Here is a 19,808-nt window from a genome sequence, read left to right as displayed (position 1 = left end):
CATTAAAGTTGACACTAAATAGATGAATCCATAAATATGAAAATTTCCTGACTGTTTTAGTTTATTTTCGAAAAAAATAATAAAATAATGTACCATTTTCAACTTTCATTTCTAGCTGGACGTGGTATCGGTAAAGAGTAAAAGACGGTAGGTAAGTATAGGTAACTCGCGAAGCAGCGAGAAGAGAAAGAACTATCCCACCGTGACTGGATGGATGGATGGACACGGATCGGAGTCGGAGGAGCAAAACGGAAACCGTGTAGTAGTAGGTGAAAAAGCAAGCAATCTATTAACTGCTGTTGCTGTTTGGAAACCAAAAGCATTTTCAACCGTAAGATTGAGAAAATATAGGAATAAGAAAAATATAGAATTTTGATAGAAATATAAGTGTAAACAGGGGATTGTAAAACACAGGACTGACTGTTTAATTGATCCACATGAAAAACAAGAATTAGAGGAGAGATAAAGACTCAAAGGAAAGTTTCCATGAGGTTCTACCTTATGTTAGATTTCCTTCAAAACTTACATGACATTAGGCATTCTATAGTAATTTTATAGGGTTCCATAGAATTCATTCCTTTGATTCAAAGGGCTATATAGGAAAACATTTCTATAAGAATAAAATACTCTAAAACTATGAATTTCCTTTGAATTAAAGGGAGCCGCAATAGTAGCACGAAGCAGAGAGCAGATTGATAGTAGTACTACGGCCTTGTTTAGTTCTTAACTTTTTTTCTTCAAACTTTTAACTTTTCTGTCACACACAAACTTCTAACTTTTCGGTCACATCGTTCCAATTTCTTCAAACTTCTAATTTTGACATGGAACTAAACACAACCTACATACTCCATACAATTTCCATGGTTTCGCTACTCCTACTTTTTCCGTCCCACAATACTTGTCTTTCTAGGTTAAATACTTGCCTTTCTAGGTTGTTTAGCATAAATTATGTTTTGAAAAGTAAAAACTATATTACTCCTTATTTGAATAGAAGCAATAGAATGGTGAGAATAGAATAAGTAAAAATTTAAATCGGAGTTGATTGGTATGATAAGTAGTACTGACAAGTAATAAATATTGTTTGATAAAATTTGAATTATAAATAGATAACTATTTTGGGACGGATGGAGCACATTGCAGAGGCGTTGGCGGAGTATTGCAGTGCAGTGGCTTTTGGCTGGAGGCTGAGAGCACACTGACACTGCTAGTGCCACACTCCACGTCCACGACACGACCTCACCTGTCGGGTTCAGCAGAGAAGATAATCCGTGTCAATCTCGGTATGGCTTTTATTGGAAATCGAGCCTACTCTTCATAGGAGTACCAATCAGGTACAATGTTGAAATTAGAAAAAGGAAACAGCAAAAGGAAATAAAAAAGAAAAAACAGAAAAGGCAACAGCCATACAGTAAATAAAAACAGAAAGGACACAGTACAAAGTCTCCTAGCACTACTCTACTACCGGTAGTAGGAGTAAGAGTATACTAGGTGTGTGGAGCAGCAACAACACGACGTGAAACGAAGGCTTTGCAATGTGACTGAAAAATTACGTGTGTATGAAAGATTTGATGTGATGAAAAGTTAAAAATTTAGAAAAATAAAAATTTTGAAACTAACACACCCTGAAATTGAGAAGAAATTTGGGGAAAGTTGGTAGTTTGAAAAAAAAGTTGAAAGTTTATGTGTATAGGAAAGTTTTGGATGTGATGTGATGTGATGGAAAGTTGGGAGTTGGATGTTTGTTTGGTGTGAACTAAACAGGCCGAAATTGAAACGATGTGATGAAAAAGTTAGAAGTTTCGAAAAAAAAATTTAGAATCTAAACAGGGCCATACTGTATACATCTGACGTGCCCAGCTGGTAGTGTACTGGGTATGGATAGGAGTACTTACTACAAACAGAGAGATCAAGGACTCCACACAAAAATAAAATAAAATTCGGAAAAGGTGCCCAGATTAGATCGCTGATGAAGCGGTGAGAAAAAAACAAAAGTGTGGATGTTGAGAAGGTGTTTGGGAATGAGGAAAAAACTATACTCCCCTCATTTAAAAAATAACAAACCCTAGTTTCCGTGTTCAATATTTAACCGTCCGTCTTATTTAAAAAATTATGAAAAAAAATTAAAAAGACAAATCACGCATAAAATATTAATCATGTTTTATCATCTAACAACAATAAAAATACGAATTATAAAAAAAATTCATATAAGACGGACAGTTAAAGTTGGATACGGAAACCCAGGGTTTGACTTTTTTTTAGGACGGAGGGAGCAGGGACTAAAATTTTTGTGACCTCCTTCACAAACACCACCTGACTGCATCACTTCACTATTCACTAGCGTTTGGAAACCAAACCGTAGCACACAAGCCAACGGTCAACCGGAAGGCGCGTCGTACATACTGTACTCCTACAATAGAGGAGCACGTGGGCTATCGTATCCGCAGCGGATTGCACACCTGACGCACTGCTCGTTCCATCCTCTCCAATCTGGAGTACTCGTACAGTCCAGTTCTATGCAGACAGACTGACAGAGTAGAGAGGACGTGTTCTGACCCATGACCCATGGTAGCACGGGTCCGTTTAAATTCCACCCAAAATTTTACACCGTATCATCGAACGTTTAAACATTTGTATAAAATATTAAATATATGCTAGAAAAATAATTAATTGTACAGATTACGACTACTTTGCGAGATGAATCTTTGTTACGTATGCATAACGTTTAAGCCTAATTGCTTCATGATTTGACAATATGGTGCTACAGTAAACATTTACTGATGATGGATTAATTAGGCTTAAACCGTGTTTAGTTTTCCCCTATTCTCAACTTTCCATCATATAATATCACATCAAAAACTTTCCTACACACATAAACTTTCAACTTTTTTTTCAAACTCCTAACTTTCTTTAAACTTTAAACTTTTTTCAGGAACTAAACACACCCTTAATAAATCCGTCTCGTGGTTTACTGACGGATACTGTAATTAGTTTTTTTATTAGTACCCGAACACCCTATTGACACGTCAAAACTTTACACCCCTTTATCTAAACACCCCCTATGTTCGTGCTGGTTTTCATGGGAATCGAGACTATTACTCAGGGTGTGTTTAGTTCTAAAGTTTTTTTTCCAAGCTTTTTACTTTCCATCACATCAAACCTTTAATACACACAACTTTTCAATCACATAATCTCTAATTTCAACCAAATTCTAAACTTTAGGCCAATCTAAACACAGCCTCATTTCGTACCAAAAAATATATTCTAATCTCAAAGATAAATCAACGTACTGCTCCAGTACATAGAGAAAGTACACCCTTCGTTTAAAAATGTATTTATCTATATCTATTCTTGGAGTATTTTTTTAGTAGCAGATGTACTTCCTCTGTCTCAAGAAAAATAAACTATGAGATGTGATAATTTTTAATACTGCAAATCTAGTACATCTTATACTAAGTTTTTTTTATGAGATAAAAAAAATTAAGGTATAGGATTGCTGGGATTGCTTTTGCTGGTACTACTACCATAACTGCATTGATTTCAAGGTTGAAATTTGAAATTTGAGTAGTTGCTAGGTGTAGTCACATCAACTCTATATAATTGAATATAAATATTTTTATATTGTTTAATATAGATTAAGATTAACAAAGAGAGTGCTCTCGTTAAGGAAATGGTTGAGGTGGAAGAATTGGTGAGATAAGGTGAAAATATTGAGTAATGTGATTAAGGAACTCATCAAGAAATGTTTGCCATGTGCATGCGTAGGGTGTGTGTATATGCACATGTATTTCATTAATAAAAAAAGAACATTTATGCTTTGATTTTTTAATTGAATTTAAACAATCTACTAGTCCTTTCGTGAGTCATCTTTGTTTACTTAATTTTGTTTCAACCAGAATAGTATTTATCATTGCTTGGCCTCGGGACTACCAATATTTACCTCGGAAAACTATCGCGCGTTACCGGTAGCGACGATTACAGCCGCATCGGATGGCAATGGCTGGCAACAGTGTAGACGCGATAACCTCAACAGTAGTGGCGGATGCCAAATGGCAATTGCGACCTTAACAACTATGGTGGTGGCGGTGCTCCTTGGTGTGGGGATAAACAGAGGTAGAGACATGTGTCAGATGACGTAGGGTCACGATTGATAACCTGGTTTGACCAGTTGGGGAACCAACTTGACCAGCCGGGTGGCTTGGTTAGCCATTCGGCTGGTAAGGTTGTTGGAGGGTTTTTCCTCATCAAATTGGCTAAATTTTAGTTTGGCGAGTACGTTGAAAATGTCTTTTTTTTTTAAAGATAAGGAGCCATTATTAATATCACTTGAAACAAAATTTTACAAGGAGTACACTAGTACTCCTACCATGAAATTATTACTACTCGTGTGTTGGTTTACCAGCGACTAGCTGTTGCCTTTTCCCTTCTGTGTTTCTCGGCACGACCAACTGTTGCTAGTACGACCAACTGTTACAAGAAGTGTAGTACAGGTAGAGCTGCGGCAACACAACACGACACGAAAACTGAACTCCCTGCCACGGCCACCGTGTCAGCAACAGAACAGGTGGCTGCTGTGCACTTGTGCAGCAGGGAACGTGGCCCGGCCCCACCACCACCCGCAACCAAAGCGGGTCCGCGAATCCCGGAACCCGAACCCGGCCGTATCGTGTCAAAACGGCGCATCCAAAGTAACGGCACAGATATAGTAGAGGCGAACGGAATCCGGAGCAGATTATGCCCAACTCGCGCTTTCGATTTCCGTTTTCGATTCCGTTTCCTCCGGAGGATTACTTCCCCACCCCGTTTCCCCCAATCCCCCCACTACAAATACGCCACGGGCGAGTGGGGTTTTGGCCTCTTCGGTTTCTCGCTTCCCCCCTCCTCTCCTCTTCTCTCTTCCCTCTCGCGTCTCCTCCTCTCCTCTCCTCGCTTCTTCGTCTCGCTTGCTCGCTCGCCGGCGGTTGCTGCGGCCGCTGCTAGGCCGGATCGCCGCCGCCGCCGCCGCCGTCTTCGGGTTTTGGGGGGAGTTCGTGGTGGCGGACGGGATGGGGTGTATGCGGCCGTGAGATTGCTGCTGTTGGTGTGCTGCTTCGTCTTCCGTTCCGTTGCTGTTCGTGTGGTGGTGGTGGTCGGCCGGCCGGTGGGGTTGGGCAGCAAGGTATATGGGTGATTTCCCCCTCCTGTTTTTAGCGCGCTTGTTTAATCTTTACTGCTAAAAATTGGAGGCCTGAAAGTGGAAACAGTGGCTAAAAATTGTGGACAGATGTTGATGCGATATCCCACAGTTGACCATGTGTTTGCATTCGCCGTCCATTCACTAGGCTTAAATGGAATAACATTTAAGATCATGTGTTAAGGTCGGGGAAGAATTTAGAGCGGCCTGAAAGTGGAAACAGTGGCTAAAAATTGTGGACAGATGTTGATGCGATATCCCACAATTGACCATTTGTTTGCATTTGCCGTCCATTCACTAGGCTTAAATGGAATAACATTTAAGATCATGTGTTAAGGTCTTTGTTCTTATGTGTGGTCACTATTCTTCATCACACACATCTTTACTCTACCAGAAGCTAGTAGAGGCATGTGACTAGCATGACAGGTGACATATTAAGAGTATCAATATCTACGGAGTGTTCTCTACTATTATAGAGAAGTCAAGGTAGAATAAAGCTAATAGGAAAGCCCAAGATCTTTAATAATGAAAGCTAATAGGGAATACTCTACCTTTCTTGGGGGCATACTCAATTTGGTCCTTTGATATTTCAGATTTAATTATGTGCTATTGGTTCTTTGATATTTCAGATTTAATTATGTGCTAATGACTTAGGCTGTTTAATGTGTTTTTCAGTATGCAAATGACCTACATTTTAAGTTTTATCAAAAGTCTATGTTCAACTAAAAAAAACATCTATTGTATCCTTTTACATACAAAAATAAGGGCACCATAGACTTATGAACAATATTTTGCTGGCAATAATTTGCCTTTTTAGTTGACCTCTAGCATCGTATTTATAGGCCTGAAGGACTAAGTGACATGGTTACTAAGGCATTTGTTTGTAATTACTATATACACTATGAAAAATATAACAAAGTTATTATTTTTGAATTTACTTTCAATTTAGACATCATTTTATTTTTAATAGTTTAATCATGAATATTTCTGTTGCGAAGTGTTTAGAAAAATCTTGTAAAATTATAAATTTTTACTAGCCATATATACTATGTGACCTATCTAAAAAGGGTAAATTCTTTTTGGGCACTTGTTGTCTTACACCCTTATTAATTTTTAAAATTGGACCAACATAAGAACAAGAAAATCCTATCTTGGTAGATCTAGGAAACAACGATAGAACAACATACATAATATAGGAGTTAACAGTAGCAAATAGTCGCCATTTCAACAAAAACAACTTTAGAAGATGGTGTAATGTTATTGGCTTCTGAAAGTTGAGTGAAAACAATGGCTTTCAGTTTAGATTGGAATATGCATTTGAAGTTTACTTTTAGGTAAAGTATACTTCAAAATATTTTAAAATATATTTACATCTCTTCCATCTCTTCCCTGCAAGACACTTAAGTTGTGTCCACCTAGAGCTCAGATCACCTTGTGTGCTCTAGTGAGCTCAGATCGCCTTGTGTGCTCTAGTGTCACCTTGACTCGCTCTTCACGAGCTTTTCCTACCTTGCTTCCATGAGGGTTGCAACCGCCTTAAGTTCAAGATGAAAGCATTACAATCACCTTAGGCTCAAAGATCAAGCATTGCGATTGGAGGTCCAACGACTTGTTGGAGGTCCATCGTGAACTCTGACTATGTTGGAAGTTTGGGGGATTTTGTTGTCAACCTAATTGTTCCAAGTATTTTTTGTTTTTTGTGCTGTTTTGGATATTAAAGAAAAGAATATCAAAATTTGTGATTCCTTTTGGAATAGTGTCATTTTTAGTATAGCAAAATTACGTGGTCATCGTGACATTTGCATAGAGTAGGGTGAAAATTTAATGATTTCTTCTGGGGGCATGTACTACGAAGCTTGTGTTGGAGGTCCATCGTGAACTCTAACTGTGTTGGAAGTTTGGGGGATTTTGTTGTCAACCTAATTGTTACAAGTATTTTTTGTTTTTTGTGCTGTTTTGGATGTTACAAAAAAGAATATCAAAATTTGTGATTCCTTTTGGAATAGTGTCATTTTTAGTATAGCAAAATTACGTGGTCATCGTGACATTTTCATAGAGTAGGGTGAAAATTTAATGATTTCTTTTGGGGGCATGTACTACCAAGCTTATATGTTTTGATATATAGAATAGAACTGATCAGTTTAGGATGTTTTTGCTTGGTGCCACACTTTGTAATTTAGGTGGGCAGGGGTATTTTCAATAGATGTTTGATTGCAAACATGGCTAGTTCGAATTTTCTTTCCTATATGGATCCACTTATCAATGTGCCTCGTATTATGTCTAAGTTTGCCTTAGTGTTGAAAACAAGTTAGCCTCACTTCTTTTGCCAAGCCATAACATACCTATGTTGGTTTGGGATTTGTTCATTAGACATCCCCTTAGATACTCCTAAAAAGAACATATTGTTTTTACATTGTAGATGGGCCAAAATGTGAATTATTTATTTAAATGTATAGTTATGACAATTGTTATATATTTTTTATACGCCTTTAAAGCTCTTGTATGTTGGTATTTCTTGACGTACCTAAAGCTATTATATTAATCATATGCAGCAAGATGAAAAATTCAACTCGATCTAGTTTTGGTCCTAGTCAAAGGAAAAATTGTAGATCAAAGAGGAGCAAAGGGTTTAAGTCTAAAGTAATGAATGGGATTGCGAATGATGTGAGGAAATCCCAATTTTATTACCGGCAACCCAACAAAAGAGGAAATGTCAATGGTGATAGAAGAAATGATGATAGGAATAAGGCTCAAACACATGGAGTGACTTCTACTGTGGCTTCAAAGGAAATACCCAAGAAATCAAATAGGAAGGAAAGTCTCTCTTCTAGCAAACCGTACAATGCAACGACAAACACTTCTAGCAAATTAAGTAAGGTATTGACATCGCCCCCTTCTAGATTGCCCATGCTTTCTCCATCAAAAGGTGTACGAAGTGTACCTTCAACAAGGAGAGAAGAGAGAAGAAAGGAAGAAGCAACACAAGGTTGTCGTGATCATTCATGGAAGAATGCTCGCCAAGTGAGAACTGAACAATCAACAACGAGAGAAGATAGAGGAAAGGAAAAAAATAGACATGATCGTCATGACCATTCGAGGAAGAATGCCCACCAAATTAGTAGGGAACCTTCAACTCGGAGAGAAGAGAGTGGAAATAAAAAAGTGACGCATGACCATCAGATCCATCTGGGGGAGAATGAGAATGCCCATCAAATGAGAAGTGAACCTTCAACTAGGAGAGAAGAGAGAGGAAACAAGGAAGTGGCGAAAGAACATCCCAACCTTTTGCAGAAGAATGCTCGCCCAATGTGTAGTGAGGACTTGTTGAGAGATGGAAAGGATGGTGGACTACGCATAAGCGATGAGTGCAGTGAACATTCTACTGTTGATCATGTGAACGAATTCAAACTCGTCAAAAGGAAATTGGAGGGATGTATCCAAGGAAGAATTCCAAATGTGTTGGGTAGGGAGGAAGATGATATTGGCAATGTGGAGTCCACTAAAGGAAGAAACGGACAAATGGGAAAAAAGCACAAGAAAAATCTTGATGTCAGTGAAGAGTCAAGACATTTGGCTTCAAATGGTTCTATAGTTCAGACGCAATGTAGAGGATTTGAAGATTATGAAGACGGTCAAGATTCTAGATTAGTGAAAGATGGTATTTATGGAGTCTCAATACCAACTATTTTAGGAGCTATCAAGGGCCATTGCTCCTTACCCGTCGATGAACCTATCTGGAGGTACAATATATTCTTTCGCTTAAAATTTGAAGTTCCTTTTATGTGGATCGCTTTTAGAACCTTACTCTTTGTGGACCTCTTACCATATGAAGGAAAAATCTAGTTTTGCTTATATGACAATCAATCGCTTTTACCATTAATCATGTTTGTTTCATACTTCTTTGAGATAGCATTGATGTCGGAGCTTTGACTTCTTGAAGATAATGCAGCATATGCTAGTTGAAAATTTGTAATGTATCCTCTAATTTTGAAGAACATCTCGCAACAAATCAGTCTAATGCGAAAAGTGAACATTTGGTGGAACTTTTAGGTTGCTACTGGTCTATAGCTTGAACCGTTCCCCAAACCATAAAAAGTAGGTCAAAAGTCGAATGTGCTATAAGGTGAATTTCCTTTGTACATAGATGGTTTAACTTCATATATATATATATTTTTCTTACAGTTTGCATCTTCAATCTTCTAAGGTAAAGAAGATAATTATATAGTGTGGTTGCATCTTTCAGTAATCATCCTTACAATAGTAACAAATTGGGTGATGTGGCTTAACAATTTGCAATCTTAAGGGTAGAAATAAATCAGGTGATCTAACGTCATAAGAGAGAGACAATTTGCACTATAGATTAATCACCTAGAGGCTACAAATAATCATGTGATTTTGCTTTATGGTAGAGGAGAGACAACTTACCCTATAGATTTAGGGAAAAAATTTGATTATACCACTATTGAGTGTCCACTTATTATATTTCCTCTGGTACTCTTAGGGCATGTACAATGGTCCAGATGCTTAGATAGGTGCTTAGAAAAAAAAAGTATGTAAGCATCCGTTGAAGAGCCTTAATCTCCAATGAAGAGAATCCATTCCACAGATGCTTAGTTATTTAAGAGTCTATCTAAGCATCTGGGTGCTACAATGGTAGTGAATGAGTCTACCATTTTTTTTATTTTACTGTCTCATTCTCAACCAAATTTTAATTTTATTGTCATCTTTATTACAAAGGTGATGTGCTAAAATACTTTCGTGCGTGATCCATATGCTTAAAACAGAGCAAATTTAATTTCTGTAAAAAAAAATAGAGTAAAGCGGAGGATTGATCCATTTGGTGTAGGAACCATTGTTTGCAAAAGCAAGAAGAAGGTGCAATTATGTCCCAGCCAAATATCTCTATTTATAGAGAAAATTGGCTTCTACACTGCCATGCATAGTGACCTAATCAAGTTAGGTAATGGTTAGTTATTAGTTAGTTAAACAAGATTAGTTAGTTCTGTACAGAGCGCCGGCGCTTGCTACGCTCCTCCTTTTTTCGCGCAAGCGCTCCCAAGCGATGACCGCTTCGTTTGGCGATGGGCGACTAGCGTAGCGCCGGCCTGGTAAAAAAAACCCGCCTTTTTTCTCTAAGCATCTAACCAAGCATCCCATTGTACATGGCCTTATGACATGTTTGATGGACCATATTCCATCTAACTTAGCTAGAAAACGTTGATTTTTTATTTTGGGCAAATTTTGCTCTTAGAACACTTTAGATTTATGGCATTTGAATTAGGACACTAGTTTTTGCCTTTACATTGAAAACTTTTTTTTGTGGTTATTTGCTTAAAGGCATTCCTATTGTTTTAGTACTCTTCTAATGGAGAGATAAATCTATGTAAATGATGATTATTTTACCCTTGGATCACTCTTAATATTTTATTTTGAACAAATATCTATTAGCTTATCAAAATAATAGAAAAAGTAGTCTCCACATTCGCTCTCACGTCCTAGAAATTCTCATATATTATAAGAGTCCGTATAGCTCTCACGGCCTAGAAATTCTCATATTAGAAGAGTCCATATAGAACTTAGAACTAATTGAAATTCGAAATTATAAAATAAGAATTAAAAAAGGAGGTTAGAGTCTATATAGAAATACATTATAAAAATAGCTGAAATTCAGAAACTAAAAACAAAGAATATTGACGAGGGAACTAGAGTTCATACATGTATACAATTTAGAACTAATTAAAATTCGATTTTTTTAAAAAGAAAATTAAAAGTAGAGGTTGGAGTCCATATAGAAATACAAATTAGAAATAACTAAAATTCAAATTAAAAGATGTTGGTGAAATGGGCCCGGGGGTATGCACGGTAGAGGGAAGTAACCTCCTCATTTGGCCACGTGGCCATGCAGCCTGTTTTTTCCCCACCCCCTCGGGGGGGGGGGGAGGTCAGGTAGTGATAAGGTGACCGGGGGGTCTCGGGGTGCCACGTCACGCCCCTCGGGCCCGTAATGTGAGCCGCCCCGCACCCGGCCGCCATGTGGCAGGGTGAATGGGCGGAGCAGGAGGCGCTGCTCGGCGCCTTAAATGCGCGACGCCCCAACCATCCCTCGCCGCATTAAATGCGGCGTGGGCGGACGTGCTGTGCCGCCTGATTGACCCATGTCAATCAGGCTTGACCGGTCACAGGTGGTAGTGCCCATGTGATGGGACGGGTGGCAGTGCCCCCACTCCGCCTGACACCCTGCCACGTATTTGTAAAATGTGCTTGATTTGAATTTTAGAAAATACGTTTAAAATTGACCATTATCTGTCAAAATTGACATTTGCAAAATTTTATCTCTTTGAATATGATATATTAAAATAATGGCTGACATGCCTTTTTGGCAAAGAACGACAAACTAGAGTGTTCTATGGCAAAACGACAAAACTGACCAAATGACAAATATGGAATGCCGTGCAGCAAATTTTGCCTTTTTCGTATAGATGTTGTGTCGGTCAAAGGAGTGAAGGTCAAAGAATACGTACAAAGATTGTATTGGTTATCATAATGCGGATCAAATATTTAATTTAAAATTGAAACAATCTTAAAAAATTGATTGCTTGAATTCAAAATTGAAATTATTAGATTTGTATTGCTAGAAATAATGGGGCTTTACGACAAGGGTGGGCAAAGGTTCAATTGGTCTAGTTTTGTTGGTTGTTTGAAAGTCCAGTTTCTCTAAAATGCCGCACGAAACATGGAAAAACTATAAACCAAGAAAGGAAAGGATAGAACAAAATCGGTTTGGTTTTTTTTGGTATTTAGTTTTTACCAAAGCGTTCAGGACCCTCGGAACTCTTGCATGGTCCCACTGCGTGTTGAATCATGTGTCCATGAGATGCTCCTCCATTGGCCCCGATCGCACGAGTGTAAGCACTTTGCTGCCTATGCTACGTTGGGCCCTTGAAATCTGTGTTAAATTAGTTTATGTCATGCACAGGACAGGTGAAGGGAGAGATGGTAGGTGTCAAGTAATTTGGTTCACACCGATGAAAAAATAAACATAAAACCAAAAACCGAAGTTTGAGAAACCAAAAATGTCAACAAACCAAACCGCATCTTCAGTTTGGTCTTATTTTTGTTGTTTAGTTTTGTCAATCCCTACTTTAGGGGAGATGAGAAATAACACTAACTATACTTAGTGGTGGACAGCTTATACTGTGTATTACATTTACCCACAGGCATACATCATATGAGACAAGTTATGATGTTAAAGGCTGTTATTGATAAAATGGATCCACCAACTAAAGGGTTTGTAGGCAATCCTTCGGTTTCATCCATGGGGAGGCCAACTAGTGGATGTTCCGGTGTTGACATCCATTTTTTGAGAACCTCTACTAGAGGATGAGAGCTACTTTCTTGCTCCATTCTATCCCTCTCCCTCTCTTCTTTCACCATTTGCATCGTTGACCTCCCTGGTACCATACGTATCCTCAAAGGCGTGTATGCCAAAAAAACCTGATAAATTGGATTTCCATAGTTCAGTGCGAATTGGGGATTAAATACCTTGTTCATAGCTCATGGGTTAGGGGTATGTGGGGTCTTTGCAAAGTTAATTGGTGTAAAATGAACTCATTCTTAGAGTTTGCTATTCAGTCTCATGAGTCATGATATGGTCCAATTGATTGGAGTAACTTCTGTTTAATCTCATTGTCATATCAACCTAGGATCCATTAACTCTTTGTGCTAATATTTGTTTTTTGGTTTAAACAGTGGAATCTTCAAGATTGACAGCAAGGAATATGTACCATTGGCTGGACATTTGTCAACCAAATCGTGCGAGAATGTATGTATGCTGTCAAGATCTTTGCGTGCCTTGGTCAACGTGACAAAGCATTCCAGGTTAGAGGTCTGGCCAGCAAGCTTGGGGACATCAAGTTTCACTGATGAAAACATTGCCTTGTTTTTATTTCCACCCAAAATGAGGTATCTTGTCTAACCTTTATGATTGTATGCAACACCAATATACTGTACTGCAGGGGCAATCTGATTCCTATTCTTATTTCTATTTGTAGACCTGATGGAAAACTAGATCAACTAGTTAAGGAAGTCATTGAGTATGATCTGGCCTTACGTGCTGTCATGGGCAAAACGGAGATGCTGATATTCCCTTCGACAATGCTGCCTAAACAGTACCAAGGTTTGAGTTCTTTCATTCGTCAGATTATACCAACGTATAAAAAAAATACACGAATGTGCACATGATCTCTATACCCACCCAATCAAAGTTACATTCATAATAAAATGTGATAACTATCCTGTGCTGCTGGTGGGAAACCAATAACTTTTTACTAAACTACCTATTTTTGTTTTTTTTTTGCCGTGATTACTATTACACGTTGCAGTATTTTTCTCATGATTTCAATCATTTAGTAGGTTTCTTTGTATTTGTCTACAGCCTTTCAAGGAAAACACTACCTGTGGGGGTTGTTCAGGCCCAGGAAAGATATAGTTGGCGTAGCAGAAGAACAAGCAGCACATGCCATGTGTCTAGAGAACCAGGAGGGTTCCAAGGATGGCACAGAACAAGTTGAATTTCACGGTGTTCCGGATCCCAACATGGATACTGAACCTCAAGACCCTGAAGCAGCGGAGATGCAAGACGCAGCTGACCGGAACATGGCTCCCCCAATCGGTGGATCAAACGCATCCCGGGCCAATCATCCTTCAATGGCTGCTACCCAACCGGCAAATCGTGAACAGATCGACCCAAGCTTAGGAATTCCCCAAGGCAGGATGTTTGCTTTTGTTGCTCAGCCAACTCCAAGATTTGAGCAACTCATGCAAGAGCTGGAACGCGAGGGCGCGCTGATATCAACGATGCCAAGGGTGACATATGGGCCCGGCTGTGGCCAAAGCCAAGCAACAACGGCAAAGGGGTAGCAAATGTGCTTCCCTTGATCTGAACTTAGGCTGGCTTTTGCATATACTGTCGTTTGTTTGTGTCAATCCGAAGGAGGTAGGTAAGCAGTTTACAGGTTTCAGGTTTTTTTGTGCATAGAGATACATAACATCTCTTATGCTGATGTAGATAGTTGAATCTGTCTGTCATGGAAGGAAGCCTGCTTATATAGTTCAGGCTGACGTATCCTGGAACAAAGTCTCGTAGCTGTTGTTAACTTGTTATTAATGATTCCTATGTATGGAACAACATCTAGAGCTACATGGTTATTAACTCCTGTTAATTACATGGTTATTCAGAGATTAGCTCCTGTTATTAGCTCCTGTTAATTACATGGTTACTAAATTCTTACTAACACTGATGTGTCATGCTACGAGTGCATCTAGATTTTTTTGTAACTTCCATCTACTTAAATCAAACGGTTGAGATGATTGTTAGTAAAAGTTTAGTAAGAAAAATTTAGTACGAGTACATTGCTCACTACTCTGTAACCGACTCAAGTCCTACGCGTTTCAGAGTTGGTTGGTGACTGGGACTGGTGAGTATCTGCCGTTATTCATTTGTACGCGTTTTCAGTGTCCGTTAACAAATATCCCCGTTAACCTTGTACCACATGGCATTTGGTATGTTTACAGATAGGGCAGGACGTTACCTCACCGACGTTTCAGAGATTAAGTCGTAGTCTAGATCATAAACAAATAGTGTGTTACCATGTCAAAACAAATAGTGTAGTAATCTACATAGGAAGCACTAGTGGTGTGCGTGTTTTGTTTAACTCCATCTAACAGATTTAGATCTTGATGTCAAGGAATCTTTACGTATTATAAAAATTTAAGGTGTTTTTGTCAGATTTTTATCCGTCGGTGTTCAGTTTAGTTCGATGCCGTATTTGGAGAGCACACGATTTTTTTATTTATTTTGGCATGTTTTAATCTATGTCCGATTCAGTTTGTTCACGCTGGTGTTATTTTATTTTGGCAGCGATGGAACCAGGCAATAGCTAGGCCGCATAGGATGGACACGTAGATAGATGAACTGCGAGGGGTGACAAAATCGTGGCCCATGTGAACATCTCAACAAAATCTACAAGAAAAGAATTTATATTTGCTTTAAAAAATCATTAAGATGTTACTGCAAGTAAAAATCTTCTTTGTTCATATATTTTTTAAAACTCTTCCATCTCCCTGTATGAATAATTGATTAAGGGCACAATGATTTTCTTATTTTGACATGAAACAATAAAATAAAAAAGGTTCGACAAGAAATCTTAACTAATTAAAAGATTCGTAACTTTTCTTTCGTCACAAAATTTTTGACCGTAAAGTCCGACCAAGCAGCCCTCCGTCTTCGCACGCATGATTTTACGGCGGCCAAAGAAAAAAAAAACAGAGATGGATACAAATCCTAATCACGTATGGAGGACAAATCACAACATCAAAGATTGATTAAAAAACCAATCGAGCAATCAACAATTTTATCTTACATGTATTAAAACTAAACCAAGAACAATCTCAGAAAAAGAAAAAAAAGAAATGCTCATAATCCATGCCCTCACCTCGAGCCACCAAGCATTGGTAGGCGCGGCAGGGCAACGGGTAGGTGGAGACTACCATTGGTGACGGATGCAACCCAGTGCGCACAGTCCACCCCCTCACCACGCGCCACCAGGCCTTGACCAAAACGGTGAGGCAACGGGGAGGAGGAGGCCTTGGCGGCTTGGTGAAGGACCATTGGTGGCAGCAATGATGGCTCTATGTGAGGATAGTGGAGGAGGACGCCATGAGGAGACGATGTCTGGATGGAGGGGGGAGTGGAGGAGCTGGGGCGGAAGAAGAGGTGGCAGCGGCACGGCGCACTACGTAGAAGCAAAAGAGGAGGCGCATTGCGTCATGTGGAGCAGGGACAGACATCGGCACGCGATGTAGAGTGGGAGAGAGGCGGCGTGCAATGGGCGCTGGTGGGGGAGGGGAGGGGAAGCAGGGCTGCTAGTGGGGGAGGGGAAGGGGAGTTGCGCCGCCTTTGCAGAGAGGGGAGGGAAGGGGGAGCGGGCGGCCCGTGGTGTGGGGGGGGGGGGGCAATCTCGCCACAGACGGGCGATTTTGATAGATTCGGAACCGATCCAAGCTGTCCATCACAACGAACGACCTGGATGGATCCCGCGTCAAGCCAGCCTCCATCCCGGGCCGCTGCACTGCTAGGCCGCGCATGCTTCATGGGCTGTAGCGTGCGATTGAGAATGTTGGGCGGATTGGGCCGTATTCGGTTTGTTTGGTCTTTTATTTTGGAATAAGTCCACTTTGTATCCTTCAAATATAGCTCCAATCTAATTCATTGGAAAAAACTAAAAATAAAAATCTTAAACTCTGCTAATGAGGTACAATTACCCGTAAGTTAGTCTTTTTAAATTGCTACAAATTCTTGGTTGATGTTAAATCTGGTAAACAAGATTTATATCAAGAACATGTTTTTCTAAAAGGACTGATATCACAAATCAAATCCCAAAAGTATTTATTGTGATTTTAGTTAAAATTATTCCGTTGCAATGCACGGGCAATTTGCTAGTATTACTTAAATAGGTGAGCTTGTAACACATTTTTTGGTGAGATTAGCAATGTGCTGCTGATTCTTGTGTGAGTGTGATGTTGCGTGTGTAGGAGTGTACGTACTGTGTAATCGAAAAGAAAATAATTTACTGTGCTAGAACTGATAGTAGGAACTAATTTACTATGTAGTACTAGTAGGCTTGTGGAGCAGCGTGGCCCGTCGAGCGTCGCAACGCAAGTCATGGCAGACACGCTGTGACGTGCACATATATATCTCTGTGACAGCAAAAGGCCATGTGACAAAAAAACCTTTCGTATGAGAATTGGATTTCGAAGTAAATTGCTTGACATTTTCTAGACAAATCACATCCAATCTAATTTTTAAGAAGTGGTTATTTTGCTAAAAATAGTGGAAGGACCATTTTCATGGGAAATGTGCTAATGGTTACAAGAAATTTGTGTAAATGACACATATGGGAAGTGACTGCAACACAAATTATGGAAAGCACACAATGTGCAAAGCGGAAATGGAATACACAAGCAATAAAAGTTGTAAAATTTGATCCCTAAGCATATAAACAAACCAAACCAAGCTCGGAGGGATGTATCTGAATTCCAAATTCTTTGTTTGGGAGGAATACATTGTTGATTATCTGAAATCCACTAAATTAAAGGGACGAATGGACAAATGAAAAAAAAGGGTAAATGATAATGACGTTAGTGAAGCTTTAGAACACTTTCACATCAAATAATGACCTGGTTTTGGTCCTAGTTCTAGGAAAATCATGTTAGCAAAATGTAGATCAAAGAGGAGAAAAAGGTTTATGTCTGAACGGATGAGTAAGATTGTGAAAGCTGATACTAAATCCCAAGCGTATATGCAACAACCCAACAAAAGAGGAAATAGCAATTGTAATAGAAGAAATGAGGATATAAATAAGTCTCAAACACATGGAGTGACTTCTAACGAAGGAAATACCCAAAACCTCGAAATGGAGGGAAAATATATCTTCAGCTGAGATCTCAAGTAAGGCAAAGAAGGTTGGCAAACCGTACAATGCAACGACAAACACTTCTAGCAAATTAAGTAAGGTATTGACATCGCCCCCTTCTAGATTGCCCATGCTTTCTCCATCAAAAGGTATAAGAAGTGTATCGTCAACAAGGAGAGAAGAGAGAAGAAAGGAAGAAGTGACGCAAGGTTGTCATGACCATTCATAGAAGAATGCTCGCCAAGTAAGAAGTGAACAATCAACAAGGAGAGAAGATAGAGGAAAGGAAAAAAATAGGCATGATCGTCATGACCATTCGAGGAAGGATGCCCACCAAATTAGCAGGGAACCTTCAACTCGGAGAGAAGAGAGTAGAAATAAAAAAGTGACGCATGACCGTCAAATCCATCCGGAGGAGAATGCCCACCCAATGAGAAGTGAACCTTCAACTAGGAGAGAAGATAGAGGAAACGAGGAAGTGGTGCAATACCATCCCAACCTTTGCAGAAGAATGCTCGCCCAATGTGTAGCGAGGACTTGTTGAGAGATGGAAAGGATGGTGGATTACGCATAAGCGATGAGTGCAGTGAACATTCTACTACTGATTGTGTGAACCAAATCAAACTCGTCAAAAGGAAATTAGTGGGATGTAGCCAAGGAAGAATTCCAAATGCGTTGGGTAGAGAGGAAGATGATGTTGGTAACATGGAGTCCACTAGAGGAAGAAAGGGACAAATGGGAAAAAAACACAAGACAAATCTTGATGTCAGAAAAGATTCAAGACATTTGGCTTCAAATGATTCTATACTTGAGAAGAAATGTAGAGGATCTAAAGCTAATGAAGATGGTCAAGATTCTAGATTAGTGAAAAATGGTATTTCTGGAGTCTCAATACCAACTATTTTAGAAGCTATCAAGGGCCATTGCTCCTTACCCGTAAATGAACCTATCTGGAGGTACAATATATTATTTCGCTTAAAAATTGTGTGCGGACCATTTTTGTGAAAAATGTGAGTGTTCACAAAAAATTGTGTCTATCACATATTTTGGAAAGTACATAACGTGGAACTAGCATAAGTTAAGTATTGGTTGAATCACACATTTCATATTGAAGCATAATTTAGCATCCATCTCTTCTTCTAGGATGCATATGTTTTCTCCATCACAATAAGGTATAATAAGCATAGCTTCAACAGGGAGAAAAAGAATAAGCAAAGATGATTTGGTAAAGAATCATAACAAAAAAGGTGGCACAAGATCATTGAACCATCTGGGGAAAAAAATTCACTCCTAATTGTAATTCCTGAAACTTGGCATGTGTCTTCCGAACAAGATAGCTTTCTCGTGGTGAGAATGAGATTTCTACAATGATCCCATACCGTTCGGTTGGGTGTGGTTCTGGCGTGATTCAACCCACTCCCTAGGGGACAACCCTTGTGAGGGAAGTTTTGAGTATGAGTGTTCGGATGAGGCTAGGACAAGAAAAATCTAGGCCCAACCTAATCCAATCCGACCGAGACATATTCTTTTGATCCTGCCTCGTTTGCGTCACGTGTGTTCTGCTTCACCTCACGAATTGGTGACGACATCACCTCCCTCTCCGCACGAAGAAGCCAATAACGATGACACCTACATCCCTGTGGAAAGTGTCAATAGCAACATGGAGGTGAGGCCGCGCCATCTCTCGACCCCATCAACAACCATCCTCTCCTCGGCAATCACCGTCCCAGTGTATCTGGTGTGAGGTCCATAGCTTGTCGGGTTTCCTATGTGATGGCTTCGGCGACAAGGTTATCTACCTTTTGCTTCTGCTACTACTGTCCACATATTGGTTCAGGTCCCCTAATGGCAGGATTTTGTCCTCACCTTGCTTCTCTCTTCTCTCCCCTTTCTCCTTTACCATTGCCTGTATGGATGGCTAGTCATGTACATTTTTTATTTTCTCTAAATCTTTAAGTAATTTTATGATTTTTTTTGTTCCTGCTCTAGAATTGAATAAAATTTAACCCCTTCAACCCACCACTATCCAAAGAAACAAAACATGGCAATGGATTGAGAGAGTGTAGAGGGATCAACCCAATGCCCATGTGGTTCTTTCTTATGTAAAATGATCTCTACTTTTCGAACAAGATCTAATAGGTTCTCCTTCTAGTTCTATTTTAATT

The 19,808-nt window shown here is 39.4% G+C and overlaps 1 protein-coding gene across 1 annotated transcript; it reads left to right on the top strand.

Annotated features, from left to right (window-relative positions):
• The first annotated feature begins 4,849 nt into the window (after window positions 1–4,849).
• On the top strand, window positions 4,850–14,423 carry LOC4351571 (uncharacterized). The gene is made up of 5 exons (XM_015762942.3): window positions 4,850–5,155; window positions 7,723–8,910; window positions 12,920–13,132; window positions 13,222–13,346; window positions 13,605–14,423. The coding sequence occupies exons 2-5, from the start codon at window positions 7,727–7,729 to the stop codon at window positions 14,087–14,089; spliced, it is 2,007 nt and encodes a 668-aa protein (XP_015618428.1). The 5' UTR covers window positions 4,850–5,155; window positions 7,723–7,726; the 3' UTR covers window positions 14,090–14,423.
• Window positions 14,424–19,808: the final 5,385 nt, after the last annotated feature.

This window comes from Oryza sativa, chromosome 12, assembly GCF_034140825.1.
Source record: "Oryza sativa Japonica Group chromosome 12, ASM3414082v1".
Lineage (NCBI taxonomy): Eukaryota > Viridiplantae > Streptophyta > Magnoliopsida > Poales > Poaceae > Oryza > Oryza sativa.
The sequence above is the reverse complement of the archived record's forward strand: the minus strand, read 5'-3'. Positions and strand labels throughout refer to the sequence as shown.